This window comes from Saccostrea cucullata, unplaced genomic scaffold, assembly GCF_032062105.1.
Source record: "Saccostrea cucullata isolate Sc308-1 unplaced genomic scaffold, CSIRO_AGI_Scuc_v1 ctg4573, whole genome shotgun sequence".
NCBI lineage: Eukaryota > Metazoa > Mollusca > Bivalvia > Ostreida > Ostreidae > Saccostrea > Saccostrea cuccullata.
This window is the reverse complement of record NW_026931046.1, coordinates 7,696-29,854: the sequence shown is the minus strand read 5'-3', so window position 1 is coordinate 29,854 and position 22,159 is coordinate 7,696. Positions and strand designations below refer to the sequence as shown.

At 32.5% G+C, this 22,159-nt stretch overlaps 1 protein-coding gene across 1 annotated transcript; it reads left to right on the top strand.

Annotated features, from left to right (window-relative positions):
• Positions 1-1,000: 1,000 nt before the first annotated feature.
• On the top strand, positions 1,001-18,402 carry LOC134231181 (probable serine/threonine-protein kinase roco5). Its single transcript, XM_062713103.1, has 5 exons — positions 1,001-1,169; positions 1,653-1,889; positions 11,819-11,931; positions 16,998-18,206; positions 18,361-18,402. The coding sequence occupies exons 1-5, from the start codon at positions 1,001-1,003 to the stop codon at positions 18,400-18,402; spliced, it is 1,770 nt and encodes a 589-aa protein (XP_062569087.1).
• The last annotated feature ends 3,757 nt before the right edge of the window (positions 18,403-22,159 follow it).

Genomic DNA, 22,159 nt, shown 5'->3' with positions numbered 1-22,159 from the left:
GAATTCATCAAATTTATACGGCCGGGGATCCAAGATAACTTCGCTATATCCGTAAATTCGCAATATCCTTGTTTGAACTAAAGTTCACTGTAGTTATAAGGAAGCATACTCTAAAAGTGTAGATTCAAGTTTGTTTATATCATGACCCCCGGGGGTAGAGGGTACAAAGAAGGATCAAAGTTTAACATAGGAATTCACAAGAATGAAAATATGACCTGTAAGAGCAAAAACCTCCTTTATTGCATTACTTGTAACAACTGCGGAGAGGAATACATCGGCCAGACCGGGACCCAGTTAACCGCCCGCATGCGCGTACATCGCCAACAAATTAACAATCCGAGCCTCAGAAACACGCCATACAGTGAACATTTTGATATTTGCTCACAAGGAAACTACTGTGTGTTCCCCTTTTATAAACTTAGGAACGATTCCATTGCAATGACATTAGCAAAAGAAAACTACTTCATAAATCTTTTTTCACCAAAACTGAACAAACATTAACATTGAGAAATTACCTAATTTTATATATCATCAATTAGAATTTCTGTTTAATTTGTTTATATAGCCTGAAAAATATGCAATTTATTGTCCATTATTGTCCAATTTGATTTTCCCTAACTTTTACCTAACGTAGCCATACTATGACGTCATAGATTACTTCCTTCCCTGCAAAGACTCTCATGACATCATGACGTCATAGTTAACGTTACTAAGCAAAACAATCAGTTCAATTTATGTACACCTGAAGAAGGATTATGAAATCCAGAAAGCGCTTGTGTTAAATGAAATTTGGAAACTTCATTTTCTTTTTCTTTTATATATATATATATATATATATATATATATATATATATATATATATATATATATATATATATATATATATATATATATATATATGATAAATATTTTTTAAGTAAAAATACCTGAAGAGGTACTGAAATGGGACATAGATGCAAGGAAAAGGTTCGTCGAAATTTCCGAGCATGGAAGTACGAACATGCGCCGAGCCAGAGGACTGATAGTGGGCTGCGCCGGTGCAGGAAAAACAACTCTGCTTAGACAGCTTCAGAGGACTCAAACAAGCCATTGTCCATGTTCAACTGAAACAACCATTGGTCTTGAAATTCACGAAGATCTGTTTGAAGTAAAAGACGACACCTTAGTAGGTAAATAATTTCATAGTTTTTAGAGATATTTATTAATTATAGATCTTATGTGATAACTCTACCCACATAAGGTAAAGAAAAATTATTCTTTATGATAATTCATGATTGATTGATTGTGTTTTGTTTAAAATCCCTCGAAATGATTTTTTCACTCATATGGAGAGGCCAACACTTGCTGGTGCAGAGCTACAAATTTTGTCCTATATTCAGCATTCAGCAATATCTTTCCTGGTAGCATCTACTGTGACACGGGCCCTCGGTTTATACGGTCTCATCCGAAGGACCGGTCTCCACCTCCCACAGTGGAGTTCTAACCCGTGACGTAAGGAATGACCCCTTGTTTCACGACTCTAGAGCAGACACTCCAACCACTGCAACACGTGGCGACTATAATACATGAACACGTATTGATACTTGTTTCAACTCTTCAAATTGTGTTGAATCTCGTAAGGTATATCAATATATCAGTTTATCTTCCTTCAGACTTTAATTCCAAAAACGAAAACACAGAAGATGGAAGTCAAGACAAACAGATAATAAGTATGACGGACTTCGCCGGTCAAGTAGCGTATTACGCATGTCACCAGATTTACCTCTCAAGAAGAGCCTTTTACCTGGTTGTTATGGATTTGTCTAAAGGACTGAATGAAGTTGTTCACACACAAGACACTGATCGACACAACCCAAAAGGATCTTTATTTCATGGCTGGGCATACAAAGGTAATTTCTAAGTTCAGATTTAAAAACGTATGACTGTTTCATGATATACGAAGACACCGAAGAGAGTCAAAACTCATAATGCCATCCAAACAAAATAAATTAAGAAAAGAGAAAAGAGAAATCAACCAATGTGTTTTAAATGGTACAATATGGAGATAACGGACAGTATATATTCAAGCTCATAGGTCCATTAAGCAGTTCAAATTAGGAACGAAATCAACACAAACCTCTTATTCATCAGAGGTGGTATCAGGTGCTATGGAGGAGTGAGCACCGTCTGCAGACCTATTATCCTGTGTTTCGTTTCCTGATCAGAAAACGATAAAATCCGAGGAAATAATTACTAAACAATTGTATGAAAAAGTCAATCAGCATTTTGCATAAATGAAAAATTGTATCGATTATTGAACTTGAGAAATGACGACTTTGAAGGGGACTGTTGATATTCTTGTTTCATCAACTTGTTATTGAAAGCTTGACTCAATTAAGATTTTGCATATAGATTATGAACTTGCTTATTATTTAAATCAACTTAGAAACATAAACTCATATGCAGGATATTGCTACACTGTACATAATTAATTCAGGGAAGTTTGAAATGTAGAAAACGTAATATTTACCATTAAGCTTTCTTGTTAAGTAACCTTTAAAATAAAATTTAGTTAAATACGTAAAATATCCAAATGTGAAAGAAAATAATGTTGTATGGCATTGAACATTCCTGCAATTTTTAAGAAGACCAGGTCCCGGGATCAGAAAACATCTTAAGCTTAATTTAAAAAATGCATACGGCTGTGACAACGCACTTTAAAAATTTTAAGCACTTTGAAAAAAACTTTCAAAGTGCGTTTAAATTGGGACAAAATCAACGCACTTTGAAAAAAAAAAATTGCGTGAAGAGTCTACATCAATATATTTTAACATGGAGACACTTAACGCACTTTGAAAAAGAAAATCATATTTCAGTCATGGAAAGATTTTATTTTTTATTTATCTTTCAAAAAATAAGCCAAACCCTTACCTCAAAAATGAATTGATTTACGCCTGTCGAAAAGAGGAGAAGACGGGTATAAGATTCCTCAGTCCAAATTTTTATCTTTTCAATACATAGGTGTCAGTAACAAACGGGGAAGGGGAGCAATAAACTTAAAAAGGGTACGCTGCATTTTCATTGCTCATACGATGTATATTACTTTCCAAATTAATTGGGAGGCTTAGCCCCCATCCCCTCCCATGGCCCTTCGCCCAGTCTCGATGTCTATGCTATACTCAAAGCATGCATATATTTATGTATTTACCTAACTGGCATGATGTTGAAAACTTTCAATATGATAATATGAGTTAATTAAAAATAGATGAAAATTAGAAATTTTTAATTACTTAAGTTTTTAAGAAGATCCGGAGGCATATTGCTTTTCTCATAAGGGGGCAAACTGTAATTTTTTGGCATAAAAACTACAATAGAGAAATTCCTTGTTTTTGAACCATATTAAACTTAAATTGACTTCAGCATACATGCCAAGTTTCGTGAAATCTACTACCCAGTTTTTTAATGTGACCGTCTCGAAATACAAGTACATTTACTATAGGATTACAATGTATATAGGAAAGTTGCAATCTTTCGCACTTTAAAGCAAATTATACAAATAATACAATAGAAGTTTTTCTCAAACTATATGATTGGTGACCCTTTATTGTACATCAAATGTATGAACCACAAAATTCTACCACCTTGTTTCCAGAGGGGGTATTTCCAAATTTGGAAAAAAAAAATAATAAATTATAAAAATGATCAAGAGATTCTCAGATTTAGATGTTTAAATTTCATTAATAGCATATACTGAATACCTTTTCTTTTTAACATTTTAATTTTCCCTTCCTTAAGAGATCCAGTTTACATGTATCATAATGTCCAAAGCACACTTTTATGAGGTCAATCTACCTATCAGTTGAAAAATCGTTTTGAAAATCAGTTATAAAAAAAATTGTAATGAAATTTTTCAACCTATTTTTTATTTAATTTTGAATAATGGACTTCATTAAGGTAAATACGAATTTACCATAATGCATGAAGTATTGCTAAATGGAAATCCCATCCCCCCCCCCCCCCCGAAAAAAAAACCTGACCAACTGTCAGGCTGTTCTTCTGTATATCTTTTATTAAAAAAAAATATATAAAATTTAGACCGATGGTAATGAAAGTCCTCATTTATAACATTTAAGATGGGACAAAACACCCGTGGATTCTATTCTAACCACTTCCTTAATAAGAACAAGAGAAAAAAAGAATAATATCACTATATTTACAACAATTAATAATCTCTTTAAGAAAAATAATAAGTTTTGTCATGTTTGCGTCATATTTTGTGAAAAATTTCAGTGAATCCTATGTATTGGTCACTTGGGGGCCTATATTCTGGAATGTGTTTATGCTATCTAAGTGCAATAGTCAGGCATGTTGCATTCTGTTATAAAGTTTTGTTCCAAAAATAGTAATAGTAAAATATTCGACGTATAAAAATGACCCTTTTGCCCGTAAAAAAAGTGCCACCACCTTAAAAATCGCAGAACACACGTGAAGAAAAATGACTCCCTGTGGATTAAAGCTGAAATTTTTAGGGGGCAAAAAAAAATTAGATGAAGCATATTGGCCAAAATGCTCACCTGAGCTTATTTGGAATAAATTGATGATATATTGATCTCATAACATACGATTATAGCTATATTTTAAGGTCAATGATATGATTAAGGATCTAAAAGAGTAAAGATTTATCGAGCCTAAAAGGTTAGGTAAACATTGTTTTTCGATGGTGGAAATCATCGTACTGACAGAAAAAATCAGCAGTATCACATATCATTATATTCTCTGCTTGAAAAGCGGGAGGGAATATAGTGATCGGGACGTCCGTCCGTCTGATACACTTTGGGGTATCCATCTGTTATCCGCAACTCCTCTTATATATAAGAATATGTGTTTGTGAAACAGATATGCCCCTGTATGGCAACATAGCGAAGATTAAACATTTCTTAAATGCAATTTAAATACATGTATAATGGTACCCAAAGTAAGGTCTTCTCACAAGAAATACAATTGCAAAATAGGAAAGCCCTAGCACCACTTGTTCAAAATTAATGGCTAAGGATAGGTGTTTGAAAGGTCAAACTCAAAGGTCAAAGGTCAAAGTTGATGGTTTCTTAAGAAAGGTTTAATGTAACAAGGATAGCATTTGTGAAGTGTGAGAGTACTAACATCTTCAGTTAAAAAGTTATAGCCAAAGTAAATTAAAAATTTGGCATTTTTTGGTAAAATGGGACAAACTTTAAGATAAAGGTCAAAAGGCCAATTTTGGTGGTACCCAAAGTAAGGTCTTGTCACAAGGAATATACACATATTGAATATGAAAGGTATTGCTACAATGAATGAAATCTTATGGTCAAGGTTAAAGTTTTTGCAGAGAAACAGACCGCCAGACACACAGACACACAGACGGACAGTATAAAACTATTTACCCCCGAAACTGCGATTACAGGGACTTAAAAAGAAATAGGACTTTTCATATTATGATACAGAATAAAGAAGACATTACAAAAATGAAAATGTTTGTTCTGATTTTCATATGAAATTCTCTGAAAAATATACTCAGAACTGGGTAAAAGGGTGGAGTACAACAAGAATTAAGAAATGTAATGAATACTGTGTGCTAAATCAAAAGGTTATGTCTACATGTGTAGTTTTTGCATTAGAATGTGTATTTTACACCAGCCCATAGCTTTACAGAGCTTGTTTTAGGTGTTATACCCAACTCACCCCCTTATTTATTTAGGATGAAGTCGATTAACAAAAAAGCAACAAAAAACTACCCTACCTTTATTTTTCTATAAGGAGGGACTAAAAATAAGCTTTGAAATAATCCACTATTCTACTAATTATCAACTGTTTCTTTGCCACAATACTTTCAAGTATACCCCCACCAACATTTAAAGTTCGCTTTAATCATGGCGGAGTAAATTATGATATGATACATGTTGAACTTGCTCTACTTCATTTTAATGCTCCATCTATAACTTCTTTCAGTATTTTTGAAAGGTATAGAGTTTTATTTATATTTTCGCTTTTCATTTATTTTTTTTTTGTTTTGATTTAACGTAATTTTTTTTTTTTTGGGGGGGTGTTAAAAATTTCCTCCTCTTTTATTGTCAAAACGGATTTGCCAAACTAAAGTACGCTTTAATCATGGCGGAATAAAGAATGATATGATACATGTAGAACTTGTTCTACTTCATTTCAATGCCCCATCTATAATCATTCAGTATTTTTGAAAGGTATAGAGTTTTATTTATTTTTTTGCTTTTCATTTATTTTTTTTGTTTTGATTTAACGTAATTTTTTTTGGGGGGGAGAGGTTAAAAATTTCCTCCTCTTTCATTGTCAAAACGGATTTGCCAAACTTTTACAAGCTAAAAGTTGATATGAAGGAAAAATTAATTTTTCTATTAAAGAGTATTGGAACTTGATTGTTGCATGGTTTGATTTCTAAAAACAAGTGGAATATCATTCTTTAAGCAAACACTATAAGGAGGAAATTAAAAAGAAATTTCATTACGCGGGTATGTTAAGGCAGCACATGGACCAGAATTCGGCGAATTAAGACTTTTTTATAATTATGTAACACTAATAAATCGGAAAAGTCAAGCATAAAACTTTTGTTAAAAATATGCATTTTACAGACTTCAATGGGACTTATACTACATGAAGCACTTCACCACGACGTCACCACGTGACGTCTATAATTTGAAAATATACTATAATAAAAAAGTGAAAAGTTCAACACTACCCCGAGGGTAATTAATTTCAATTTGTAATTATACTTATGTAAAAACATCTCTGTACCATGAAAAGTGCTGCTAGAATCCTACTGTCCTATCACAGAAATAATTAAATTTAACTAGAAATTGTTAACTGCATTTGAAAACTAGCAGAAAACGTAATCAAGAAAAAAAGTGCATCGCTCGATTCAATAATAATCTTAATCATCAGAATCAGTAGAAGGTCTTGGAAGACCTTAAAAATAGTGGAAAAGAAACCTAAGAATAACATGAAGGTCTTCAGCTGAAGACGGAAGACCTTAATAATAATAATAATAATAAACCGAGTTAAAACATTATGTTCCCAAACTCCGTTTGGGGAACATAATAAATAAGATTTTTGAAAGAAAATTAAACACACATTTTTGCCCACATAGTCTGAAATATAGCCTATAAGACCGCTGTAAGAAGATTGTGAAATTAGGCTTTCGACTTGAGAATGAGCCTTTTTTTAGACTTATCAATTGATCTATTGCTTTGTGTAATACTTTCATAAGATTTTTCACATATACTAGAACTATGTTGGCTTTTAAATGCTTCAAATCTAAGTACAGATTTAAGCCAAAAATCCGTAAAAAGCGTTATTTGCCTCATATTAAGGATGTACAAAACACCTACCCCCAAAAATTCCTGTCGTTTAATTTTCGTTATTTTTGTTTACATAGTACATGACTATACCTACTGCATGTATGCATATTTTGGACAAAATCGTTTGAGTGGTTTTTGGACAGGAACTTCCGAAAGTTATCCCCCTTTAGTTGTTTACAAGGAGAGAAAATTTTTAATCAATGAACTACTTAAACCTTGATTTTCAAAAAAACCAGGTTAGATATATAAATGTCAAATTTCATTGGCTTATTCCTTAAACCATTTAACACAAAAACATAGTCATCTTTTTGATATACATATCATCAAAACAATTTTTAAAGACCTTAAACTGAAAAACTATGAATTTTCTAAGCCTTGAAAATTGCGTATTTTTCAAATTCAAAATTTTTTTGTGAAAAAACCTGTCGTTTAATTTTGATAAAAAACTTTCTTTAGGTAGCTGGTAGTAAAAATAATCTTCATAATTTTTTAAATAATTTTTGAACGACCAGTTTTGATTTAATAGCGGAAAATTACCCCCTACTCCTTTCTCAATAAATCACGTTCCCGCGCGTCTTACAGACAGGGTCGATCATTTTGTTATATAAATCTACAAATACACATTAAAAATAATTAAATTGGAATATTGCTTTTGTTTAAAAAATATATTAACTTACAAAATTTAAAAGTTCTAATATGTAAAGCGTATTTAAATGTAGATTTTTAGACAATTTTTGAATACCCCTATCACCCCCACCCCTTCCTCTTTTGCGTCGCAGACCATTATCGTATGACGAAACGTCGTTTACGGTGCAAATATACTGGTATTTTGTCAAGAATCCCGGAGGTATGCATTCGTTTTTAAATTCATGAATGCAGACTAGATATTGACTACTCTTTTTATATGTATCAGGAAAAATTTACTGAAAGATTTTAGTGTTTAGTCCATATACGTATGCGTTATGCATTCCATATCACATGAAACCTGGATACGAATTCAAGTTTTGTTGAACTTGAATATGTTGATTTTTAATTTTATTTCTTTAATTTTATTCAATAAGAAATGGTGTATGTTCAACTCTCCTGTGATATAAATGGAATAATTGTAGTTTCTTTCATGTCATTATTTTAAACGAGACAGTATGTGGCCGTGGGGATACATCGACATTTGCATTAGGTGTACATACACCCCTCGTGATATTGTACGCATTTCTTTCGATGTCGTCGCTTCTAAAGTTAAAATGAAAATTCCGTATTCTTCCACATTAACTTCAAAATATCAAACATTAAACTCTTCATCTATTTCAATTTATATCAAATCGGACATTGATATTTTTTAAAATCTTACAGGCTACGTTTTGTTTTGATTCGAGGAAATGCGAACCGACATTGTTGACAGAAAGTCAAAGTTACGATTTGTTGCAATAGGATATTCATAAATGCAGATAATTTCAGTACAAGTGAACAACTCTTTTCAATTCTATAATTACATTGTGTATATGAGGTCTATAGTATTCAATTCTCGGATTTATCAGGTCTTGCTGTAAATGTATCTGATTCTGTGGAAAACCGTAAATAAAGGGAGGAAAATAAACATCTACATTTTCAGAGTTGTTCCTCTTTGATCAGTAAGGGGCTGAGAACAACATCGTTTTTACATTGTAAAAAGTTTTTTTTTGTTTATTTATATTGTTGTTCTATTTAATTAAAGAAGAAAAACAATATTTATATCGTGTATGCACAAATTGTAATGAAGACCAGTAATCGTAATGGTATATCGCCAATTGTACATAATGAGAATTTCGGCAATGTAAAATAAAATTTTCAGAATAAATAAAATGCTGCGCTTTGATCAAAAATACAATTTATTGCATATGAAATAAAATGAAATAAACATTAAGGGATGGTATTTAACTATTTTATGTCTTGCTTTTTGATTGAGTATTGATTGAGTATGGTACGCATAATCACAGCCAAGCCCCATATCTCAATTTTCTTTCATGATTGATATACATCGGGATCGTTTTACTCGTCGTTTTGACGCTTTATTTTTGACGTTAAATTTGACGTCACGTCAAACGTTCAATTGAAATCGCAAGAATTATCTCCCCCAGTGTGTTGTACGTCTTTAAACGATCAAAACCTTTAGTTTTTGTATCATTTTGTGCCTTTATGTAACAACTTTACTATATGTGAAAATAATAAAAAGTTGAATATAGGAAGCATATTGAAAAATTATTTTATCCTAAAACTTTAAGAAAAATAGAGCAAATATCGGATTAGCAATATCCATTTTGTTTAGATTATCTTTGTCAATTTAGTACTTTCCTCTTATAGGCCCTATATGGTAGTATCTTTTAATGCCAAAAGAAAAGCATTCAATCTTTTGAATTACAAGTAGTGATCGCATAATTGGAAACAGTGATTTTTTATTCTTAATGTCCAAGAAAAAGGTAATGACCTTTACCTGACCTTGCCTCTAATATAAAACGGTCAAATTTAATCTCACTGACAACATTACTTAGTAATATTGTTCTCTTGATTCTGTGAAAATTTCATTAATATTTAAATACAAGAAATGTAAGAAGAATCCTACCTTAAGGAATTTTTTTCCAAATTTCCCAGTAACAATTTGACTTACTGATTTAAAGTAACAAAAAGGTAATCTTTATTGAAAGTATTACACAAAGCAATAGATCAATTGATAAGTCTAAAAAAAGGCTCATTCTCAAGTCGAAAGCCTAATTTCACAATCTTCTTACAGCGGTCTTATAGGCTATATTTCAGACTATGTGGGCAAAAATGTGTGTTTAATTTTCTTACATATCAACTATAAAGAGAGATGTTGAATCCTAGAACAAAATATAAAAATTTAAGAAAAAATAAGTGTGAGGAAAAATTTGGTCCATCTATTGTAAAGACATATATTAGAGCGCTTTTAAAGAAAATATTGTACCAAAGATTAAATTGTGGTATGGTATACTGTTGAGCAAACCAAAGTGTACGCGTACGTGTACATGTAACACCAGGAATGCATTAAATACTTCATCACTTTTGCTAATGACGAATTTCTACACGTATCCTCTAACACAAGTTACTTAGATTACCAAGTACGCGTAAGTCAAAACTTATACCTTATAATTCTTTAACTGCTGTTTATTTTTTGAACAAGTGTGCGTTTTTCTAAAACCTGAATATTTAATGCAAATAACTGTTAAAAGAGCTGAACGTCATTAATTGAAAAGTATTTATTTATAGGAAGTTAAAATCAAAACATCTACATTTTCAAAATAGGCTTTGACCGATTAAGACTGTAAGAAATCTGTACAATCGTTTTCTCATAAGTCCATGTACATATTTATGTAAAACGGTGATATAGGTATTAAAATCATTGCTTTTTTTGGATGAATTTTTAATGTTAACTACTTTTATATTTAAAAACTTACTAGTACAGGTTATACTGCTGAACAAGAAAACAATATTAACGTGTACGTGTAATTCTAACTTTTAGTTACACGTACATGTACATGTACAAGTGAGCTTGCTAAACCTCTCTAATGTATTATATTTGACGTGTATGATATTTCGTTTTGAATAAATAAACCAGAATCTGATTTAGCGCAATTTTCTGTGGTCTTTTTAAGCGCAGAAATTTCTTTCCGAAAAAGGCGCTAAATAAAACCTCCCAATTTTTTTTTAAAGTGCAACACCACTATTGATGAAGGGATGTATTTAAATTCACTGCTTTCCTTTTCTTTTTTTCTTTTAGAAGATTCAAGTTGTAGTCGAAATTTAGTCAAAATATCACCTTATTTTAGGCAGCAGAAAATACACATTGTTTGATGTCGTTCATGGCCAAAGATTCCCACTTTCTGAGTTTAACAAATAGTACTTCACTTCTTACATGCGGTAACTATTTTCGGTACTAAGAAAAAGCTATCATTGAATCCAATACTTTTAAAACAACTTCTCTTTTAGATTTAGTGTGCAATATCACTTGTCTGTGGTGTATATAAAACATAACCTAAACAATTTTTATTCATCTCCGTGCGCCGGTTACGCATTTGATGACGTATTTTTCATCAAATTCAATTCCAACCACACTTTGAAAATATTGTCACTTATCGTCTGTTTTAATTTTATTTATATGAAAAAATTGACATGTTATTAAAAGTTTGATCCTGATTTTACTGACCTAAATATGAGTTCAATGTTGAACATAATACCAAAGAAATTAAAAGCAAATGTAACAGCAATATGCATAAATTATTCCCATTAATTTTTGTGCGCTGACAGACCATATCGGTCTTCATATAAATCGTCCCAATATTATGAATATAAAAAAATATATTTAAGAATTTACAATTTTAAAGAACATTTCTTTTGGGACAACCTTTGTCCACGTATACATGTATAACGTAAATAAATTGATGATTGTTAAGGTTAACGATGACAACTGTTTGCATTTTTTGAAGATTACTTTCTGTTCTGGCTGCGATCAATAAAAACGTACTGTGATGACGGAAACAAACAGGAAACAACGAACAGTCCAGTTATCCTCATTGCCTCTCATCACGACTGTTTAAAAGTACGTATAACATACACGACTGAATGAATAACTTTGGCATTACTGGTAAAAGAGGTATTGAGGATATGTGATGGGTACTCCAAAATGTAACAGACGGACGGACATACAGACAGAACGGACGTACAGAGGGGCGGACACCCTGATCAATATACGAATTTGATAAAAAAGTTCTCGAACTAAAGGAATAAGTTCCTCTCAAGAACCACTGGGCCAGTAAATATAAAACTCAATGGAAGCATCCTCTGATGAATTCAATATTGTTCAAATCATGACCCCGGGAATAAGGTGAGGCCAAATTAGAATCGGGTAACAAAGGTTAATATATGAAAACACAGGGAAAATCTTTGTTAAGATCTTCTCCAGAACAGCAAAGCCAAAGTGAGACGACACCATCCTCAGGAAGTGTAGATGCAAGTTGATTAAATCAGGATCCTGGTGCAAGGTTTAGGCCAAAATGGATGATCAGAGGAGGATAGCATTAAAAAAAAATTCTTGTCGAAAATAGCAAATCTGTGATATTTTATATTTATACGGTAAAATTATCACGTAGTCTAGATCCAAGTTTGATCAAATCATGACCCCAGGGTAGAGTAGGGCCACTATATATTGGGGATCAAAGTTTTATGTAGGAAAACACAGAAAAAATTGTTAAAATTTCTTCAGAAGAACAACAAAGCCATGATAATTTATTATCTTTTCAATAACTAATATTTGCTTTAACCTAGCTAGGTGCTCATATGAGCGATGTGGTCCCAGGGTTCTTGATTTGGCTAGTTATATTTTGTGAGTAAAAATAATATTGAAGTGTAAATGGTCGAGGTGTTTTCCAAGAAATACCCAAGGGCAACTGGCATGAAAAGCAGGTAAATGACCCAGTAATGTGTAATTAGACACATCAATCAAGTGTGTACAATGTGCAATAGCTGTTTTTGATCTTACAATTGTATCATGGAATTTGATGTCATCTAAGTAAACGTTATCTTTAAGAGATAAGTCCACTGTGCGAAGTCAATTTATTTCCTCAAAACCACGTATATGGTTCATTAGGTAAATATATAACATACAACATATATAGATACCGATATAATACATTGGCTAAAGCAGAAGGTTCTTTATATTAGGTTTGTAGTGTCTGAGATTCCGAAAATGTTCATTAAAAGGAATGAATTCAAGTGAGATTAAAATACATTTTTGCAGATATTACCGGTATAAGGTGGTGAAAACTACAACGCAAGATAACTTTTTTGTTAATCTTGCTCCCACAAGCTAGTAGCCTCCTAGCCACATTACCTTATCTCCTTGTAGACTTGCCAATGCTACAACCAATGCTACATTAAACGTCTCGGGGATGGGGGTGGTGATGGTTGTGTGAGGTTTGCAGAACACCGAAAAATAAAAGATTTCAAACACTTTAGTAAGGGCGAAGAAGTTGACTACCACTGTTATTAGTACTTGATAAAATTAATACAATATTGAACAGGAATGCACATCAAGTGCATCCAAAGTACTTTCATAAATTATCGTGCATGTTATCGAATTCAAACAATCACTCAGTTACAATCTAAACATGTAATATCAGTAAGGAAATATAACATGTTTAAAAAATTAAAAGATCCATATTGGTGCACTTATCATAAAACACATATAATGTCTCTTAAAAAAATTCGTATGGTAATTGTTTAATGTTTTGCTCACCTAAGCCACGCAGCACAGTTAAGGTTACAAAAAGGAGGCGGAGCCTAATTTGTACGGGAAGACTTGACTATGACATCATAAACAATATACGTCATAAAAAATTCCTTCAAAATACCACAAAATGAGTTTATCTGCTAATTTTACCAGTAAGAAATCATCAAACTACATCAAAAATTACTACAGCACTCTGATTTGTCCTTAGTGTAATCCCACATAACAAGTTATAAACAAGTCACTGATCGCAATATGACGTCATTTCTTACAACGTGACGTAGTTTGTTTGCAGTGAGAGATAGATTAAGTAATATTTTCTATACAAAACATGTATTTTCTAATTAAATAAAATATTATTTACAGATATTCTATGGGCCAATATCTTGTATTTAATGTCCTTTTCCCTATTTTATTAATATATTTCTGAACATTACGCATTTAATTGACACTGCCGTATATTTGTATGCAAGTACATCGTAGGGTAATGTTGGGGGGGTCTTAATACAACGATCTAGTGCAAGGGCATACACTCTATGGATCAAAGTAAGCTTTTCAATTTCAACTATAGATCTATTAAGGTATCTGAAAAGTGCTGCGATCCTGATAAAATCTTAAAAACAATTTAACTATATCAATATTTTATGCCGCTGACCAGCAAAAATATAGTATTCGGTCATACAAGTATAATTTTAACAATGAAATTGCAGAATTTAGACAGAATTGCATCACTTTTTAGAAACTACAATGTGTGTTGAAAATATTTATATACTAAACATGGAAAATTAACTTGGCTATGCCCTTGCACTAGTGATATTTATCTGTAACATCAATACTGCAAGTCAATGTGCTAAAATCGCTTGACTGCCGCATCACGTGACTAGTCTAAATATAAAATATAATCGTCCTCGATATGTAGTTATTAATCATGAATACAATTATCCGATATAAAAAATGTACTAAAAATAATCGCCATCCCGATTATGAATACATTTTTAAATACAAAATTTAGTCGATATTTCGATTGCGCACCTTAACTGAACTGCGCAAAGACTCAAGTGTTCTCTATCGTCGTTGTCGTTGTTGATGTTGTTGTAAACGACTTGAATTTGTTCAAATGAAGGGCCGCGCCCTTTTCCAAGTGTAGATAATTATGAATTAAGGAAAAATTAATGGCATTTAAAAAAATATGGGATCATCCTCATATAGTGTAGATTACAGTTTTGCATTTAAAACTATTTACAAACATCTTCTTCTCAAGAACGCAGCACAGTTAAGGTTACAGTTAGGAGGCATGGCTTAATTTGTACGGGAAATGTTTACTATAATGTTACACATAATATAAGATCTTCAAAATACCCCGAAATAAGATTATTTGCTATTTCAAACATCTGGATACAATGTAGCTGTATACTATATCCAAACTTACTGATACATGCAGTTTTGTCGTTTGTTAAATCCCACACAACAGTATATAAACGATGCATCGATTGCAATGCACTTGTCAATATGACGTCATCTCGCAAAAATGACACAGTTTGTACACAGTGAGAGACTGATCAAGTCACATTTTGTAAGATGAAAAATGTCTTTTGTTCTCATATAAAATCTTATTTGCAGTAAAAGAAAAGGCCGTTAACATGGATGCGATGTCTGTTTTAGTATTTTATTTATAAACTATCCGTACACTCTCCAGACAAGAGATACTGTTGTGCTTTTGTATGCAGATTCATTGAAAAAGAAATGGGGGGGGGGCTAATAAATCCATTTATTTCAAGGGCATACGCTCAATGTATATATATCTTGTCAAGTTTTAACACATAAACTCCAGAAGCATTAAGATATTTGACAAGTGCTGCGATCCTCATGAAATCTTGCAAATAAATTTATTATAGCTATATTTAATGTGGTTAATGAGCAAAATATTAACCTGCCGTTCAACAAATAAAATTAAAGCAATAGAAAAAGGAATCTATATAAGTTTGCAGCACTTATAAGAAGCTACATATAGTGTTGAAAAAGATTACAAATCAATTTTAGAATTTTATTTAGGTTATGCCCATGCAATATTGGAATCTATATATGACCTCTTAACAAGTATAATTGCTAAAATCATGTGACGTCGACATCACGTGACAAGTCAAAATAAAGAAATCTTGATGTCCAAACACGTAGATTTAAACTACATTATATTTTTTTTTATATCAGTGAAGTCCTTAAAAGAATCCCCCATACTAATAAAGTATGTACTGTTTATTTTTTTAAAAATCGCCGATATTTCCATTTGTAAGCTTAACTGTGCTGCGAATAGCAAAGTCATGATTATCATTAGTGATACTAGTATTTATATGGAAGCATTCTCAGATTGTGTACAATTAAATTTGCTCAAATGATAATCCCAAAGGGTAGGGTGGGGCCACGATGGTGGATTAAACTTTAAAATAGAAAAAAGAAGGGGGAAATCTTCTCAAGAACCACTGGGTCTGAAAAGCTAAATCATTTGTGGAAGCATCCTTGGGAAGTGAAGATTCTAAATTTTAAAAATCATGACCCTTGGGGGTTGTGCGGGACCACAATAGGAAATCAAAGTTTTACACAGAAATATTTGAAAAAAAAAATTAAAATATCTACTTCTCAAGAACCACTTGGCCAGAAAAGCTATGTAGTTATGTAGAAGCATCCTTGGGTAGTGTAGATTCAAAATTGTTAATCTTGACCCCTGGAGGTTGGGCGGGGCTTCAAGAGGGAATCAAAGTTGAACATAGGAATATATTGAAAAAAATTGAAAATCTTCTTCTCATGAACCACTGTGCAAGAAAAGCTGAAACTTATATGGAAGCATCCTGGGATAGTGTAAATTCTTAATAGTCAAAATCATGACACCTGGGGGTTGGGCGGGGCTGCAAAATAGAATCAAAGTTTTACAAAGAAATACATAGAAAACAATTGAAAATCTTCTTAAGAGCTACTAGACCAGAGAATCTGAAACTTATGTGGAAGCATACTTGGGTTGTGTAGATTCTAAATTGTTAACATTGTGACATACATGTAGTGGGGGATGGGGGGTGGATTACGGTGAGGTCGCAATAGGCATAACAACGGGGGAAATATGGTACAGAATGGCATCACCAAAGTTAGTCAGGTGAGCAATGTGGTCCAATGGGCCTCTTGTTATCAAAACCTTATCTTGTATGTTTGGTAGATAAAATCACAGCATTTATTAACTGATAAAATTATGTAACTGTATAGACAACCAAGGTAAAGATTTCACCTAAAAATGAAGAAAAAAAGCTTATGTTGAATTAAATTCCATTTATTTAATTCTGCAGGGGAAACTACAAATAAACAGTTCTTATTCATTTTATAACAAATTCGAGAAGTGTTTACCAGAGGAACATACATTGAAAGGTCTTATTTCAAAAACACGTTACTATGAAGTAGAATGTCCAAAGGAAAAACGTTTGGATGAACATCAAGCAGAAATGATAGAAAATGTCAGAAAATGTATCGTTCGTACTGCACGAAATCTATCACACTGGGGTGAAAAAATACCAATAATATGGACAATATTTGAGCACTTTGTTAAAGACATGAAGGAAAAGACAATGAAAATTTTAAGCAGAAATGAACTACAAAGAAAGAAGGAATTCAAATCCTTAGACGAATTTCAGATATCCGACATGCTTAGATATTTCAAAGAGATAGGTCTTATTATTTATTTTGCCGAAGACGGTCTACAAGAAAATATTATCATTGACGTCCAGTGGTTTGTAGATGCATTTAAAAATATCATCACTGACCCAACTCATGCTGAACCCTTTTGCGAAAGGGTCAAGGAATGGGACATCTTCATGAAAACCGGCAGGATTTCGGATCAAACACTTGTCAAGATATGGGGGAAAAATTCTTCTTATGTTACTCAAAAGGATATCATTATCCCCTACATGGAAAAACTTGGTATTCTTGCTATAGTTAGAACAGAAGAAGCAACTAGAAAGAAAATTGGAGCAACAAAAACGAGAACTGTATACTACATCCCTAGTATTAATAAGACCGACTTTACGAATAAATGTAGGAAGATTACAGAAAATGTCAACAAAACTCCGGTTTTAGCATTTTCTTTCAAGACGTACATACCGCATTTCTTTTTCTTCAGACTTGTAGCTCTATGTTTCTCTAGGTGGGAACCCTTGCGTGATGACCTGCTATTCAAAAATGTTGCTTTTTACAAAGACAAAGGTGGTGACCAAAACATTGCTATTGCAGTAAACAGAACGTCCATTCAGTTGCAAGTCTTTACCCCAGATGATACAATCCAGCTTAAAAATGACAAAACCAAACAGATTAGATTGAATATTGAAGAGATGATTGAGGACATTACCACTACATTCCATCACCAAGTTCTTTATGAGGTCGGATATCCTTGTAAAAATATAAATATCACTGATGAGGATGAAAATTGTTTCTTACGTGAAAGAAATGTTGCCGAACTGATAACGAATAAAAGAATTTGCCCAAACTACGTCCCTCCATCAGAACATGAGAAACACGACATAGACCGTGATGAACTATTATATTATTGGTACACGGTAAGCAATTTACAAGTAGATAAAAAAAATAATTAAAAATTTTATCAAAATGAATTAACCGCTATCATTAATTAATTATTTTTGATATTATTTCTACATCATATGCTGATGAATGTAATGTGGAATAAATTTAAAGTTTAATATTACTTTTCAGGGCCCGCTTGTTCAAAAGATAGTTATGGAAACGATGTGTTAAACCTTAATCATATGATTACCTGACGCAGTGGTGAAATTTTGTTCAATAGCAATTTATTGCAATGGTTAGCTAACACTGTGTTTTATGCTTTATCAATCACTAACTTCATTACCAAAAATGCACTTCTCTTCCTTTGTACACAATCATGACTGACGTCGTCTACTCGAAAACGCAGGTATGTTAAGGCAACTCACAGATCAGAATTCGGCCAATTCACTTTTCTGGGAGTTGAACTATGTTCGATCTCCCATGGTCATCACGTATTTAACATGCGCAGTAATTTGTGTTGATTATATAGAGCCGAAAGCGAGGCTACTGTGTCGCCCGATTTACTCCGATGATATTCAACAGAAAACATACATAAACATCCGCCACAAATAGTTCATGTCATTTTCTTCTGAATTGAAATGTAAGTAAATTTAATGATAAAGTAATCTTAAGTTGAATATTAGATTTCGTTTAAAGTAAACCTAAATTATAATGAACCTCAAAAGTTTTTCGTAATGGAACTCATATTCAGTGAAGCGTCCTACACTGAAAGAGATACGAACCGACAACTCTACGCACTGACGACAAGCGGTGAATCTAGTCTTCTCGACGTCCGGCGGTCCCGGATTATTAGCAATATCTATTTTACCGGTGCAGAGAATTTATTCAAACTTTTCATGAACATTTCCCTGGTTTAAATTAATTCATTAATGCATTAAAACTTTAGGAAATATGTGTATTTATTATTAAATCAGCAGTATCACCTTCCAAATGCGTTACATCTAGTACTCTGTTATAAATGTTACTAGTAAAACCAGTGACCCCATGCCTCCACGACTTTAGTTTTGAAGTAATACGGTATAGTAGTAAGAAGAAGTTAAAGGGCAATAACTCATATAAGGGGTGATCAGATCCTATCACACTTATACAGTGAAGTTAGGCCTATAGACCCTTAAGACATTAGTGAAGCTTTGGTGTTTCTAGGGTCAATAGTTTCGGTGGAGTAGCAAGGTTTTTCGCACAAGGGGCAATAACTTTTAAAAGGGTTAATATTATTGAGCAATGAAATCTTTGAAACAGTTAAAGAGTACATATTAATGATGCATAAACATTATGTATATGTTGCAAGGTAATAGATATTAAAAGAGCTAAATTTCTCGTTTTTAGAATGACCTTGACCTTTCCCCTTTACATGAATGTTATGGTCAAACGTCATTAAATCTTATGCAGTTGGTCCCATGTCTCTACGGCTTGTCGTTTCGAATTTTTTTAATTATTTGTAAAATTCAAAAAGTTTCAGGGGCAATAACTCATTCAAGGGATGAACGAATACTTTTGAAATATAACATTGAAGTGTCTACGAGATTAGTCAAAGAGATTAGTGAAAGTTTCATTTCTCTACAATTTACAGTTTTGAAGGGGTAGCGATAACAAGCTTTTTTGCGAAAGGGGCAATAACTCAAAAAGGGGTCCAACCTCATTTACGCAGGGTCAACTGCGAAAATCTTTTATGGAGTGCGTTCTTTTAAACTTAAAATATTTTCGTAATTTTTGTATCAAAAGAAGCTTAAGACATTAGTAAAGGTTTCGTGCCTCTACGGTTTACGGTTTCGGAGGAGTAGCGATAACAAGCTTTTTTGAGAAAGGGGTAATAACTCCGAAAGGGGTCATAGTCCATATCCGCAGGGTCAACTACTAAAATCTTTTATGGAGTGCGTTCTTTTAAACTTAAAATATTTTCGATAAATCTTGAAACTCAAAATCACACGGCGGAAAAATAATGAAAAATAATAATAAAAAGGAAAAAAAGAAACAGATGGAAATCAATAGGTCTTTCAACAGAAAGGTGGAAAGACCTAATAAAACAGCAAAAACTCATTTCTCTACTTGGATTTTAGATCGGGCTCGCAATTGGTATAATTTTTACTCTAAACAGAACTCTAAACACAATTATTTGTAGTCGATTCGGGGATAACCACGATTTCACTGACCGCGCAAAGAGACGTTAAAAACATTGTTACACGCTCCTAGGTGTATGCATGAGCTTGAATTAGATTGTTTTCGAGTTAAGATGTAAGGGGTAGGGTCTGATTAAAATTATGATATACCTATTATTGGGAATAACATGCATTTGATCTTCGCATTTAGACGGGAGCGTAAGTGAAAACGTTGTGAAATGTCCCATGATTGTGTACCTGCATTACATGTGCATTATACATGTATTAAAGAGATGTTTGAAAATAGCCGATTTGAGTTGTTTTTTGTTTGAAATGGATGGCGATAAATTATTTAAGAGTATGTGAGAAACATAAGCGAGAGACGCAAGGCAGTTTGTAATTATAGAAAAGGAAAAGAGAATCGGGTTCGGATTTTAACATTCCTGACCAAAATAGGAATGAAATTCATTGTAAGTAGCTTAAAAAAATTCAAATATGTAATTCTAGATGGGAAACACAGAGAAGAAACGTGTTTTGCTTTAACTACTTAACATTTTTGAAAGTAAATTTGCCTTGATTAATTATCAGTTTTCTTGATCGAGTTATCGAATTACAAAAAAAGGAAACTTCAGAACAGTAAAATAATTCAAGAGTTCCTTGAAGATGTTCAAAATTTTAAGCAATTTATTTATATCAATTAAATGACTTCGGTACAATGTTATGTCTAACTTAGAGAGCTAAAATAATTCTAGAGCCATGGCTCTATCGAAAAGACATATTTACATTGTAACAATTTTTTGGAATAATACAATGTATTTTATTGTACATACCAATTAACCGTTACATGAAAGTGTGAAAACAAATTGTTTCTGCTCTAACTTTTGGAATTGAAAGATGATATAATTGTTTGATTAAAGTTTCAGGTAGAGAGAATTTTGGTGTTTAGATTTTCTAATTAAATATCACAGATCTTACTTGTCTGCAACATTTTAACCGTGTCGCATGCATAAAATTTGAATCGTTACTGTGTAGAAGAAAAGTTTACTGCGTCGGGACCAACATAGTTAAACAGCTCATGGAGAACCCTGTTTTTGCGAAAGGGCGATAAGTCCAAAAGGGTTCGAAGTTCATTTACGCGGGATTTAACAAAAAATCATTAAAGGAGTACATTCATATAAACTATAAATCTTTTCGATAACTTAAGAAACAAAACACCATTTCAGAGAAAAAATGATAATAGTAATAAACAACAGAACAATTTCATTAGGTCTTAATTTCCACAGAATGGTGGAAAGACCTAATAAACAGAACAATTTCAATAGGTCTTTCCACAGAAAGGTGGAAAGACCTAATAATTTAGAATAATACTTTAGAAGAAACCTTACCATTTTTTTTTTTACATTCTATACCTCATATTAAAAAAAATCATCAAACTCCTTTAACCATACGATTCTAGCAGCATTTTTCAGAAACTTTATAGAATAAGAACTTTTAGATAAAAACAAAAACTATGTTTCAACGTATTTGGCACAGTGTTGAACTTTTGCATCTCTTTGTTACGGTTGACAGAGGGAGGGGTGATCGAGAAGTAAAAAAAGTATCTGCACTTTCACTATACGAAAATATAGTAGAAATATATTAGCATAAATGCACCTTATTCATAAGCTTTATTTCTACAGGCATCTCACATGGTTTTCATGCTAATTGCTTTTAATCTCTTAAACTCTAACTTTTTTGTGTTTTTACACGAATTATCATTTCGTTTCACTTTCGCTCTGCTCAAAACTGATCAACAGTTATGACGTCATAGATGTGGTTTATAAACCCCTGAT